Source organism: Acanthochromis polyacanthus, chromosome 8 (assembly GCF_021347895.1).
Source record: "Acanthochromis polyacanthus isolate Apoly-LR-REF ecotype Palm Island chromosome 8, KAUST_Apoly_ChrSc, whole genome shotgun sequence".
In the NCBI taxonomy this organism is placed as follows: Eukaryota; Metazoa; Chordata; class Actinopteri; family Pomacentridae; genus Acanthochromis; species Acanthochromis polyacanthus.
This window is the reverse complement of record NC_067120.1, coordinates 8,332,200-8,346,755: the sequence shown is the minus strand read 5'-3', so window position 1 is coordinate 8,346,755 and position 14,556 is coordinate 8,332,200. Positions and strand designations below refer to the sequence as shown.

Genomic DNA, 14,556 nt, shown 5'->3' with positions numbered 1-14,556 from the left:
TTATTTGGGAGTTGGACTTGATATGATTATGGAATTGGACAAGAGATAATGATGCTTTGGTAGAGATTATTGTCTCTGTGAAATGGAGCAGCTCCACTTTGCACATCTTGATTGAAAAGGTCCTGAAGTCTGTCCTTTATTAGGCAGTGTTCCTGAGAAATTAGCAAAACTAGTAGTTATTAGTAAGTTCTCATTTTTAGACCACTTGTACCAGTTAGCTGACTACTTGGTCAAGATGTTGGGATAGCAGTGCAGTCAGGGCAGGGGGAGTGTGGCGGGAGAAGCATGTGAGGAGTGGATTTCTCATGGACTGAAACGCAGTCACACTGAAGACTTTTGACCCAGGCCCCCCGAAAGCCTCCTTCCTCTGGAAAGAATGTGGCCTGGTCTCTCCCCCTTCTGCTCCCTCCCCTCGCGTCCTCTCTCTCACGAGACTGAGAAGGCACTGTCTCTCTTACATGATCTGGGCTGTGCAGCCTAGAATTTGATTGCCATGTGTTACACCATACATGTACTAGTGTGCTTTTTAACATGCTCTGTGTTCGCGAATGCTCCAATATGTCCGTTTAACAGCTCTATAGTATGCACTTAAGTCTAAATGATGGGACTCTACAGCCACTATCACCTCATCTTTATCTATTCCCAGGATCTTCAACATATAGAAGCAATACTCTTATTGTATATTCTTCTGGATAAAAACAAACAGGGAGCGTAGTCATAACACGTGGAATATCATTTTTATTTTCACAAGCAAGCTACAACTCAAATTTTAAAAAAAACATCCCCTAGTTGCTTTTAAAACACCATAAGGTGACAAACACTCCTTTTAGAGGATTATGGCGAAGTCCAAACATGACAATATTAAAGCATAAATGTTGACTGGACACTTGTATCCTGCTGTTCAGTGGAATGCATATACGGTCTTCACCTTTGGTTGCATTTTTGTCCCTCACCTGTTGTCCTTCATTGACTCGTCAATGCTGCACATTCACAGATTCTCGAAAGATTTTGCTTTTCACTTGGTACTCGGTGCGCTACTTTTTGCTGCCTTATATAGCACTGAGACATCTTTCTTCACCTCCCTACAAGAGATTGATTCAAAGATTTGCATAGAGGAAGATCTGATGTCTAACCATACACTACTTGTAGCCCTGGAGCCCCTTTTACCCCCCAACCAGGCTGTATAAGTGTATCAGAAACAGAAAAATATGCTGTTTGATTCTCAGTTAGTTTTGTTCCACAGCTCTTTTGGTACCTTTGTCTCGCTGTAAAAAAGAAATAGCGGTTTGCCTTAATTAGTGTACTTAAAATGAAAAATATTGTCGTTTTTTTGATCCGTTTAGAATTCATGTGAAAGGTTAAAAGGGTTTCACAGAAAAACATCTATTCACTTCTTTGACGAATCCTCTCTGATGGATTCACATCAGCTCGGTGGATGTGCTCATGTCTATGATGGGAGTGTCGTCGGGGATCTTGACATCACTTGGAATGAGGTCATTGACAAGGTCACTTCCTGTCAGCTCTGAGTTCTTTAGGATTTCACAAACGCTTTCCTCATTGACGTCACTCCCGAGCTTCTCCAAACACTCTGGCGCCTCCACTGCCACCAGCTTTTCCAGAGATTCTGACGTTTCCACAGGCTGCTCTGGCTCCGACGCGGAACTCTCGGCAGCCTTGGCGCTGTCTTGGCTTTGCTCACCTGCTGGGACTTCCGCCAGCTCGTCTGGACTGACGGGGATGGGGGTGACATCAGGGACAGCAAAGTCGATCAGAGGTGGTGAAGGAAGCACCGGCTCTGGGAGAGACTCTTGGGAGAGCAGGTCTATCTGCTGGTCCATGGGCTCAGCTGGGGCTGGTTCTGGGATGGTCTCAGGTTCCGCCTCGACGACTGCCTCTGGAAACGGGTCTGCCTCTGGAACTGGGTCTACCACCACAACTGGTTCAGGCTCTGGAACTGGTGCAGGCTCGGGCTCATGTACTGGCTCTGGAGCAGCTTCAACAACAGGCTCTGGCGGTGCTGGTTCGCTATCTATGACCACAGGCTCTGGTTGGACTGGAGCTGGGGTTTCCTTTACCACAGGCTCTGGATCACTCACTGGTGCAGCAGTTGCTTCCACCTCCTTACACTCTGATGTACATTCTTCAGCGGGTAAACATGCCTTCGGTGTCACCTGCTCCCCCACCACCACATCCAGGTTCTCTGTTGCCTCCTGAGTCTGTGTTATTGCAGATTCTTCTGCTGGCTGAGCAGCTGCTGGCTCCTCTGCAGCCTTCTGCTCGGCGGCCACAGCTTCAGTGGTTGCTGGGGCATCTCTCCTTCTGCTGAACCTGTTTCCCATGATGAACCTGGAGAAAAGGGGAATAAATGAGAATAAAATGATTTTAAATAATTAAATGCCAAAAAGTAGCTAAAATTGTAAAAGTAAATTTCAACTTTTATTACTTAAAACAATATCCTATTTTTCTAAGTAGGTTGTGTTAAATTGGATTTAACAAATAAATTCATCATCGTGCAGCTTCTCAAGGCTACAAAAGCAACCGAAAATAGAGACAGAGACATTCTTTAAGTTGTCAGCATATATTTAACTGGTGGAGCAACAGTATTCCACTTTATGTGTATTGGTACATTATGTTCTCCCTTCCCGGGGTGCATGTGCAGCATGTGCTATAGTTTGGAAAGAGGAGCATGTCACAGTGCTGAATATTTATAAAGTGCCTGAGGACACTTTAAATCACTTGTTCGATTAATTCTCGCTTGACTTTTACGCTGCATTAGACAGGAAATTAAATCCTCGAGAAACAAGTTCTGGGCAAGTTTAAACGTGCGCACAGAAAACGTTTATCACCTAAACACTGTAAAGCCTCACTGAAGGACAAATTACAGTTTGTAGTCTGGTTTTATTTCTGCTTTTTAATTATTCTGTTAAAGAACCACACCTTGTTCCAGCTGCGTCTCTCAGAACCACGAATCCACGCACCCGCATGCAGTTTAAATACGATTTTAACAGGCTAATTAACGTAATGACAGGAAACAACTAGTGGTAATCATCAATGCAGACAATAGCAGTGAGATAATAGTGATTAATTGCCGGTGAAAACAAAGCGAACAAAGAAACTCTTGCAGACGACCCCGCCTCCCTGTCGTCCCTGAACAAACTGTTAAAACTATCCAAAGTGAACAGAAGTGGAAAAAATGAAACAGCTCCGTTTGTAACATGCAGTTAAAATAAGCAAAAGTAACAAACGCTGAACCAACCTTTAGAACCTGTTGCTTTTTGTAGAGCAGATAAAGTGGCAGGAGATCTTGCACTCTCAGCTTGGAGGAGTCCGCACGTCAAACTGTCTATTAAAGCGCGCTCCAGCAGAGCCGTGCACAGGCTGCTGCGCGTCCGCGATTTATGCGCGCATCCGAGGCCTCGTGTACACTGCGATGGTTTGTTTAGTGGATTAAAATTCACTGAAGAGCACGCAAGAAAACAAGGCGTGAAGTTTAGCTATGGTGTTGGTTGGGGGGGAAAGGATTTTATGGGTTTTAAAACTGAAAAATACGTTTTTTTAATCAAACATCTGAACCCACCCACTTAATTATAGCCTCACTCACCCACGTGTGGCCCAGCCCTCATTAGCATTTTTGTTTTTTCAATTTTAATATTATTTATCGTGATTATTAATTTTTTTGCTATTTTTATTTAAATTATTAGTTTTGTTGAGGTGTCAGCTTTACGTTCATATTCACAATAAAGATCTTCAGTTAAAAGTTAAGCAGCAAAAACAGATATAACAGACAACAACAAAGCAAATAATGCCATTAAGGTCTAATAATCTGGGCCATTTTTGACTGAGTGATGCCATAATTACATTAAGGAGCTAAAAATTCAATTTGCAAAATGCACACTAATCATTATTTATTTTGCCCTTATTTCATTCATTGCTTTATTTTCCATTTTAATGTTATTTAGTAGTATTATTAAAATTATTTTAATTGTTCATTTTGTTTAGGTCACAGCTTTATTTTCATATGTACATTTTTTGCACAGTGCCACAATAAGTCATGTTAAAAATTTAAATAAAGCAACAGAAACAGATAAAATAGACAGCAACAAAGCAAAAAATACCATTAAGACCTAATAATCTGGGCCCATTTTGAGTGAGTGATACCATAATTACATTACAGAGATAAAAAAAAGTTTGATTTAATTTGTAGAAAGAATGCTTATCATTGTTTATTTTGCCCTTTTTTATCATTAGTTATTTAATTTTACATTTTAACACAATGCATTATTATTATTATTATTATTATTATGATAACATTCATTTTATTTAGGTCACAGATTTCTTTTCATGTGCATTTTTTTTGCAGTACCACAATAAATCATGTTGAAATTTGAAATAAAGCAACAAATGCAGATAAACAACAACAAAGCAAAAACTATCATTAAGGCCTATTAATCTGGGCCACTTTTGAATGAAAGATACTATAATTACATTACAGAGCTAAAAAGTTTAATTTAATTTGTTAAAAGCACTTGCCTTTTTTCATAGTTGCTATTAATATTCAAATTATTATATTATTTTATTCAGGTGTCAGCTTAGTTTTCAGATGCACGTTTTTGCACAGTGCCACAATAACTCCTGTTAACAATTAAATAAAAGCAACAAAAAGAGATACAAAAATATACCAATGAGGCCTAATAATCTGGGTCACTTTTAAGCGATTCATGCCAAAATGTAGCACATATTGCAGGGCTAAAAAGTTTTGTTTTTTTTTTGTTAAATTTGTAAAAAGCAAACGTCAGTTCTGTTTGGATCTAATAATGAAAAAGGCTTAGTGCGACATCTGCTGGTCAGTGTTTTTAAGTGCAGGTTGTGACGGTTTGTTTATTTCCAGGACTGCTCTAAACTTACACTTGTCCAAAGCGTAAATGAGGAGAAACTGACTCATTCCCCTATATTTAGAAACTATTTATGACGCTTTATAACTAAATCTTATTGTTTTTCTCTAATATTGGTGCATTTTTATAATAAAGCTGCAAAGAGGGAAGCAGGTAAGTATTATTTTTAACGTGCCACTTTGATCATTACTGACATCGGCCCAGTAATTTTACACTTAGAAAACCAAAAATAGCAAAAGCAACAACTGTTCGCTCGTGTATTATATCACAAGACGTGGATGATTCATCACATGTTTACGGGACGTCAAAACGAAACTGCAAGTCGTTTGTGTTACTTTTACTTTTGTTTAGTTTTTTAAAAAAAAACATAAACTTTCTACGCGCACACGAAGCTTGGTTTCAGAATAATTTCAAATAAAAAATGACTCAAAATAAGCACCAGTTTATCTTGTGAAATCGACAAACGCACTTTGCAGAAAGCTGGAGGATCTCAGTCCATAGGTTTGAACGTATCAGGGCAGGGGAGATCAGCTGATCCTGATTGAGCATAAAAACCTCTGACGCATTTCTTCATGGTCAGTCTCCTTCGCGGATCAACTTGACGAACTTCACTTCACAAAGCTGATTTTGGAAGCTCACGGATGATGACGAAGTAAGTCCAGCAGAAATATTCCATTTATACACAACTTTGTAGCTTTGACACCCTTTATTTTCTGGATAGTTTTGTCTTTGTATTGACTTTTGCCTACACGGACGTTAAAGCTGTAGCTCTCTGGAATCTGAGGGGGTTTCCATTAAACCTGTTTTCTCTCTTTCAGGTGTCCCAAATGGAGAATTTGTTGGCTCTCTATTCTTCTGCTCCTCGTCTTTCTGCAGATGTTGACCTGCCTGTTCTTCTCTGGTGTCTTTGTAAGCTCTGATGAGGTCCTCATCGGCCCTTTGTTCTTCTGTCAAACTCTCCAACATGGTGAACAATCTTGCATCGGGTGGAGAAGGATCGATGTCAGTGGAACTGTATCTGGCATGAACGTCCTCCAAACACTGGTGGTTATCTTTTTTTATGTTCCAGTGGTGTTTGTTGCCTTCTCCCTGCTGGCCATACTGTTCACAGCCTATTCCAAAGACAGAGCAGCCATCAGGTGCAGCTTGGCCCTCCAGGTGGCATCGAGCCTCCTCACTCTGGCCGGGATTGTTCTTTTTGTGGCGTACTATCAGTCCTATTTCACTTTGAAGGACATGACTGTTATGTTCTATGGCTGTGTGGGCGTCCAGGTGCAGCTGATGGTCACATCTGCACTGACCTACGTGTCAGGGAGGAAGTTTTCTGACCGGGAGCTGAACATCCCTGCTTGAGCAAAACCACAGGATCCAGAATGTAAATGAGTTTTTACAAAATGTATATATTGACTTCCAGTGACTAAAAAAACTGCTGGCATTTTTTCTTTACATAAGGATCCCATTGAGTTTGCAGTATCAGTATTGTCAATGGCAGCATTTCAGTTGATGATCTTTGTTTTGCAACTTCATGCTTGTATTATCTGTTTATTAGAATACTGTCATGCACTTTTTACTGCCCTCTCTCATAAGATTGTTGGACATCTTTAACTCCTTCACAATGCTGCTGCTAAAGTTCTGATACCAAGAAAAAAAGCACAGATTCTTAAATTCCTGCACTGGATTCCAGTTGAATATAGAATTGAATTTAAAGCTAATTAATGGTCTAATCCAATTAAAAAAAAATATTGGAGATATGTTTCCAGGGTACATACCTGAAAGGCCTCCAGGTCTGATGTTAACCGTTCCATTTTTATTCCACTTGTCTGATGTTTTATTCATTTTTTTTTATGTGTTACATTTTTTTCAAATTGGGGAATTTGAAATCATGTATTTTCAGTTATCCAGTTAAATTTCTGTCCACATTTTTCAACTTGTTTTTGCTGTATTTCCTTTATCTTTTACATGCATTTTCTGTATATATATGAAAAATATGGGTGTCATAACAGCTGCTGTTAATCATTTATTTATCCAGCAAGTATAACTGTAAGTTCAATATGAATGTCTTCAATCTGATACCTCTAAAGCATTTCTAAATCTGTTTTTACCATGCAAAGTTGCCACAGAGCTACAATGCAGTAAACGGGTACTGTGGTGGAAACATATTTCTCAGACACCAAACAGTTGTTGTGATTTGTACTTTACAATTATCCAAACCGCTGTAAGCATCACTTATCAAAAAAAACCATTTTTTTTCCCAGTTTCATTAAAGTTTTCAGTGACATTATGAAATATCCTGTTGTCATAATTTCATGTTGAATCAAACAAATTGTAAGATGTTAAAGTTTGACCAAAATTGTATTCTAGCTTTCAGTAGATGGAATTAATTGGGATGCACAGTGGGCGGTGGTTAGCAGTATTGCCTTGCAGCTAGAAGATCCCTGCTTTGTGCTTTGGCCTTGGATCTTTCTACATGGAGTTTGCATGTTCTCTTTGAACATGCGTGGCCAAAAACATGCTGAGGTTAATTGATCATTTTAAATTGTCTGTGGGTGTGAATGCAAGTGTGATTGTTTGTCTGTATATGCAGCCCTGTGACTGACTGGCGACCTGTTTGATGCGACTCAGGATGAAGCGGTGTATAGATAATTAGATGGATGGAACTAACAAGCATTTAAACCTTTTATTAATACAAAAGTGTTGGTGAATTATTGGTGTCACTCTTCATGTCCTCCTCCTGTGGATCTTGATCATATTTTACGTGCCTCTGACGTCAGTGTCAAAGAGTTCTTTATTTAGCACAACACACTAACTGCACACATTCATAAAGTCAATCATCAAGTGAAGAAAATTTCCCGGACCAGACGTAAGGCATCGTCTTCCTGAGGCTGCTCCTTTCTTTTCTCAGCATCCAGATCAGTGTGATCCTGAACCGGTTCTGACCTCTGACCCGTAGATCCAGGATGCTGTGGACTCGTGGTGTACGGTACCATCTCCACCTCTGTGATGTCCAAGTCTGTTTCTGAAACATACGTCATGTCCGGGTCATCGCCGCCGTCTGAGGACTCCTCTTTTAAATGACCACGCTTTGCTGTCATGTGTGAAATCGCAGGTTTCCTTTTCTTCTTTACGGTGTCCACTGCCTTTTGTTCAACCTAAGTGTGAGCAGAAGATCAAATGCATTTTAGACAACAGTCAAGAGAACAACCTGTCTTTAACATCCCCTAAAATGATAAGATTTAGGAGTTTGTTTGATGTTATTAAACTTAACTTTAGCTGCACTGAACAAAAATCTAATTTCTCTTATGGTATTGTTATATAACAAGATGACGCCAGTGAGTGTGGCAGCCATTGTACCTGCACCAGTGTTACGAAATGCGAAGGAGGAGGAGAAAACCCCAAATACGGCAACGCCCGTAACAACCAGTAAAGGTACAACTTTTTAATCATTTTTAAAAACTTTTTGTGTAACTTTTTGCACAGTCTTCACTATGTCATGTCCTGGCTGTCTCAAATATGACAGAGACACACTGGTGAACACTGGTTTATCACCATATTCTCTATTTTTTACTGCCGATGCACAATAGGCCAGCGAGATCCTGCGGGGACTCTCAAATTTTTCACTGCATTTCACTGCACATTATATTATGTATAATTGTGTTTGTGATGAATAAAGGTTAGAAAGGGGTTCCATTTAACCAACTGTGCACAAAAACAGTTTCAGCTGTTTAACTGGTGACAAATTCTCGAACACTGAAATACTCCACACCCTAGCAAGGTGTTGTTATAAAGCGACAATGAACAGATTGCAAACTGACTGGTTGACCTTTGACTAGCGACTATAAAAAGCCGCCTTAAAATGCAGCTTTGTTCACATGACGCGATGCAGCAGATGACAAGAGAAAGATGGGAAACCAGTGCAGGAGTCTGGTATGTCAGAATGTCAACAGCTCCAGCGTTTGTCTGCGACAGATAATCCACCACATGATGACCTGGATGGACCCTGCTGCCCAAAAATCCCCTGGAAGAGTGGGACAACATTTAAAGAATAAGCATCAACAGCCTCACTGCCTGTGCATCACAGATGTCCACATTGTTACGGACTTGTAGTTTCTAGATTACTGTTTATCTGCCCATGATCATTTAAGAGTTTTATGACGTCCCTCCTGTTGTGGAGATGTGTGTTGGAACAACTACTTATTTCAGTGTGTTAAAAATAATGAATGGAATTTAATGCAATATTACAAGCTGAATTTTTATTTTGAACTAGTATAGAATATTAGATATATCTAATAATGTAGGCAAGAACTACAGTGGACTTCTGTGAAATTAATTTTAGCAAAAGGCAATCATAAATACTTTATTTTCAGAAGCATATAAGGACCAATTTATAGTGTTATCTCTGATATTTGGTATGACTGATATCCTTGTTAAGACTGACATGATGAATGGATTTGTTTCATATAGACAATAAAGAATCCATCCTTGTGCGATTGTCCTATAGGTTCTATCACTAACATATGACTCGTGAATGCAATCAAGTCATTTTGGTGCATTAACAACATTTCAATCACAATGTTACTGATGCAGTCACTTTTTGGCAAGCACAAAATGACATTATATGACTTGAACTGGTCCTTTAAAGCTATTTAACTGATTTAAGAAGATTAAAATGGTTCATGTAGAACACAGAGGGTCAATATATAATTACGGGACTTTTTGTAAGATAGTGGACAGGTATCATAGTCGATATTTTTGTTGTTTTCAGGCCTAAGATCAACATATAATAACTACAACCAAACACTGCGTTTTTACAGAAAGATTCTTCTAAAATATTACATATAGAATTGAGTAAAATTGAAACAGAAAGTTATTTATAAAGATGTTGTAGTAAACCTGCTGCCATGCAATACATCCACAGTTGACTCAAACACTACTTTAAATAACTCAGAAAGCCTTGGGTCATGTGATTTGGAGTTAACATTGGGAGTTTTTGTAATTGGCTTAGCTAACTGAAAGGGATTTCTTGGACACAGACAATTTGTTATTATCGATATTCCAAAAAAAAGAAAAAGAAATACCTGTCATGATTATCCCAGTTTAATACAAAAAACACAATCAGAACAATTTCTGAATAAGCTCATTTTATTATTGTTTATCGAATTTGGTGTTTTTTCTTACATTCGGACAGTTATTTAATTGATATTTTAGTGATATCCAATCTTTTTTTTTTATTAATAAGTGATTGTTCCAATAATAAATAATTACAGAATTTGTAAAGACACGATCACAATGAGCACAAAACACTTTTTTTAAACGTTTGATAAAAACGTATGGAAGATTTATCCCATGAACTTAAAAAGTCCCTGAATTATATATTGACCCGTAATATTATGCAGAGACATGAGGATAATTGCTTTTCTGGACTGAAATCCCTTTTTTGGACTGCACTTAAATTCCGACACAGACACATCGTAAATGGCAAGCTTTCATTTCCTTATTCAGCATGAAAACATTGGCAGATAAAAACAAAGAAGCAGCGCCACCTGTTGGTCAGTCCGCAGCGCCGCATCCTCACAGTCCCCGCTGGTAAGACACGAAACAGCCGCTTCCAGCAGCTCTTCCTCGTTCATACAGTAGAAAGCAGACCTGGAAACACACCAGCGCGCATTAGTAAACCAAAAGGGCCTTTAGGTGAAGCAGGAAAGCGACAATCTGTGCTGTTTCCTCCGTTTTTCACCTCGCAGTTTTTCGCTTCCTCTTGCTTTTCAGCGGCTCTTTCACTTTCTTCTGTTTCTTCTCCATCCACACAGGAAGCGCCCTGCGTTTCTCGGACATGTTGGCTCTTACATATATACAGCTTCACGTCATTTCTGGACCTGCACTGTTTTTATAAGTTCACATTTAACGTGAAGCAAACAAAAGACTGGTTTGCATACTGAGGGAGTCACGTGGACACGCTGGTGTTTTTAGCGCCACTTAGCGGACAAACACTAGAATAAAGACAACAAGCTGTATCACCACAGGCCTACCTCCAACACTACTACACAGCTAACAACAGTTTTTGTTTGTTTGTTTAAATTAAAGCAGTTCTGATTGAACGTTGTGTATTAGAGGGCACTAGGACCCAGAGCAGCTCACCTGTAAGGAGGGTCCAGCAGCTCAGGTGAGTCACTGAGATCTACTTTGGTAAGTCAAGCAGACTCTGTTGTTTTAATTGTATTGTAGAGGTGAAAAATGTACCCTGAGGTAATAGATTTTTATGGAATTTATTTGGATTTTCTGTCAGTTGTTTGATAGTGACAACAGCAGCAAAGGATTAGAAGAACTCCATGTTTTTAAGTTGTGTTTTCACCTGTAGTTACAAGAGATTCATTTGAATTGTGCTAAATTCACAAGCAGAATTGTTGGTTGCAATTTACTTTATATTATTTCTTTTACAATGTCTCATTTCTGGTACTTGACTGGTTAGTTGTACGACCTCGGAATCCACTGTTATTGCTGAAGGCTGGTATTGTCCTCCAGTAGCAAGATTGGCTCAAGTTAACCTGGGTTAATATAAAATTGCGAGACTTTTCATATCATAGTTGACATTCTTGCTGTTTTCAGGCCTAAAATCAACATGGCATTTTTACTGAAAGATTCCTCTAAAATATTCTATATACAATTAGGTAAAATTGAAATTGAAAGTTATTTATAAAGATATTGTAGTAATCCTGTTGACATGCGATAAATCCACCCTTGACTCACACACTACTTTATTTTAAATAACGAAGAAAGCCTTGGAGTCCTTCAGTCTTTTCTACAGGAGGAAATGGCATCATGTGGAGCAGGTCATATGATTTGGAATTAACTTTTAATTTTTGTGATGAGTAGCTTAGTTAAAAGTGATTTCTCAGACACAGGTACAATTAGCAGTTTTCCACGTGAAATTTGATATATTGCCAAAAAAAAGAAATGTCTGTCATGATTATCTCAACTTAATAAAAAGAACACAATTAAAACAACTTTTGAATAAGCTTATTTTATTATTGTTTAGCTAATTAGAAGGTGGTTGTTTCTTGTTATTTAGCTGACATTTTAATATGTAGTCATTTTTTATTAATAAGTGATTGTTTCCATAGTAGATAGTTATAGAATTTATAAAGATATGATCATAATAAACACAAAAAACATGTTTTTTTGTTTTTTTTTTTACTTTTAATATAAAATCAGGAAAGATATATCCCATGGACTTCAAAAGTCTCTCAATTATGTATTGACCCACTTGTTTTGTGGTGATATGTTCTAAAGTTTTCTGTGGTTCTTGTGGTTGTTTTCTGTTGAGGAAAAATATGTTTACTTTGTATATAACTTTGGTTATTCATTGCTGCTATGCTCCCGGCACATCAGCCCCCTGCAACAGAACCCTTACTCTTTTTTTTTAATGTCAGTGACCCTGATTTTCATGAACTTCTCTACGCTGTGCTACACACTAACACTGTTGGTTTCTTAATCTAAGTTCACTTGTGTTTTTCTGTTTTGATATTATGTCACATCGTCATACAATTCAATACGATACAATAAGTCTTCATTCATTCTGATGCATTGCTATGTTGTGTGCAGTGTAAAGTCATCTACATGATATTATTGGGGCTAAGATATCACAGTTGTGTCAAACTGCTGTCAGCCTTTCCTCTAGGTGGTTTTAACTTTTAAAATGTGTTGATTTCTGCCAGTACTTGTGGAGCATTTGTATTCATGTGGTTATCTTTTTCTCTTAGTTTTTTCTCTCATCTATGACTTAACAAGTAGTGTTTGCTTAATTACCTAACATGAATGCCTTTCTATATGGTCCATGATGAATACATATAATGAAGTTGTAGATTTTTAAAATATTTTTGTTGTTTTACTTTAACTCTATTGGTTGCTGTCGGGTTGTTCAGTCTGTCATGTATATATGTAAAGCTGCAAAATAACTCACTAAAGCAGTCAAGAGTTGAATAAAAAAATGCAGTGATTCCTCTGTGAAGTTAAGCTGCACCATAAAATGGAAATACTGAAGTGAACCGAGAAGTTGAGGAAATGTTTTCTACTGCTTTTATTTTGTTAATCCCAAGTGTCCATAATTAAAACAATGTTGATGACTTTTTTTTTTTTAAAGAGTTGATTTTGTGGTTTGTTAGTCTCAAAGAAGTGTTTGGTCTCAGCAGGTCTGCAAATTTAATCTCAGATTTTATGCCCAAATTGTTGTACTCGCATACTTCTGGGCTGCTGATCATAATAAACTCTAGGTGATACTAAAAGAACTATATGGTATGGATGAAAATGAAAATGCCACATTTTACCCAAGTGCAATATGGGTACTGAACACATAATAGCTGTTTTCAGTCAGTTGCCAACAATGCAATATATCTCTGCTGTTTGCTGTTGTCATGATTGCTCTTCTCACTGTCTTATCGGCTCCTTTTGTATGTATATTTATTGTTTTTCTTTTATCTATTTGGTCTTATGTGTACTTTGCACCACAAGAGTTATCTTTTGTTTTATTGTACATTTTGTGTGTATAATGACAATTAATGTATTCTATTCTATGAATGCATTTTCTTCCTCCATGAGTTCTGAATCTCTCTGTCTCTTCCATCTCTCAGCACACTTGTATAAACTCATGTTACAAACACTTGCTGTGTGATGTGTAATTAAAAGTGTGTTGGAAGTCTGATCAAACAAATTCATGTCTGTTCCCTGGATATTCTGTTGCCTCCACATTTTACATTACTTTTGAAGTACTTTGGTCATTTTCGCTTCCTCCTCATCTATTTTATTGGCATTTTGTGTCTCATTTAAATAATATAAAGCAACAGTAAATGTACAATATTAAATATAAAAAATGGTTTCATCATTGCTGCTGCTTTATGATTTTTTGGCATTGTATTTTTCAAGATGCATTGAGATAATCAAAGCAGTCTGATGCCTTTTCTTAACTGCTGAAATGCATTCTGGGTATGTGTGGACATATAGTGCAGCACTGATGGCTTTTAGCCCTGTGAGTCTTGTTGTCACCAGCCAGCAGTAGATAATCTATCTGAGGCGAGTTGCATGACACATTTTTTTTCAATGTTTTCTCTCTCTCTGTCCTTTTATCACCCTCTTTCAATCAGATGTTGAAAACATGTTGTATCAGACTCTCACTTTCTGTCACTTTGTACCCAAAGCTGTTTTCTCTTCACTCTGGCCTTTTAATTACATCCCTAAAGCCCCTTCCTACAAGCGCTTATGCCGCTGATTGCAAAGACCAGCTTTGTATATTTGACTAAATTAAAAAAAGGGGGAGAAAAAGGATGAAACAAATCTAAAGGCAAAGAGCATGGTGCACGCACAATGTCATTTTCCTTAAAGTTCAGTGCATTTTAGGAACAACAAATAATCAGAGGCCTGAACTGGTGTAATAAAAAAAAAAAAAAAAAAGACAGCAAAATTTTCCACCTCACCTTGTTATTTAATATTATTATTTGCAGCAGATAGACATCAAAATAAGTGTATCCCTCACACACTTTTAGTGCATCCTATAGCTTGCTTTCTTTTTTATGTAACAGTGCTGAAAACTAAAAATTTCACCAAGCACTGATGACAAATTACTGACCAAAAATGTACTTTTCCAGTGACACACATAGACACTTTGCCTGCAAAG

The 14,556-nt window shown here is 37.9% G+C and overlaps 1 protein-coding gene and 1 long non-coding RNA gene across 4 annotated transcripts; one reads left to right on the top strand and one right to left on the bottom strand.

Annotated features, from left to right (window-relative positions):
- The first annotated feature begins 3,346 nt into the window (after positions 1–3,346).
- Positions 3,347–6,813, top strand: LOC110964879 (uncharacterized). The gene is made up of 2 exons (XR_002596623.2): positions 3,347–5,544; positions 5,711–6,813. It is a non-coding gene; the product is annotated as an uncharacterized LOC110964879 (long non-coding RNA).
- Positions 6,814–7,554: 741 nt separating this feature from the next.
- Positions 7,555–11,211, bottom strand: si:ch211-127m7.2 (cell cycle regulator of non-homologous end joining). 3 transcript variants are annotated; one of them, XR_007943646.1, is made up of 3 exons: positions 10,627–11,211; positions 8,713–10,535; positions 7,555–8,041 (listed from the first exon to the last, which is right to left on the bottom strand). XR_007943646.1 is itself a non-coding variant. In XM_022213712.2 (3 exons), exons 1-3 carry the CDS (start codon positions 10,722–10,724, stop codon positions 7,724–7,726), a joined length of 519 nt encoding a protein of 172 aa, XP_022069404.2. In that variant the 5' UTR covers positions 10,725–10,870; the 3' UTR covers positions 7,555–7,723. The 3 variants fall into 3 exon arrangements, 1 of the variants encoding a protein (XP_022069404.2); XR_007943645.1 differs by having other exon boundaries at positions 7,555–8,907; positions 10,433–10,535; positions 10,627–10,873; XM_022213712.2 differs by having other exon boundaries at positions 10,433–10,535; positions 10,627–10,870.
- Positions 11,212–14,556: the final 3,345 nt, after the last annotated feature.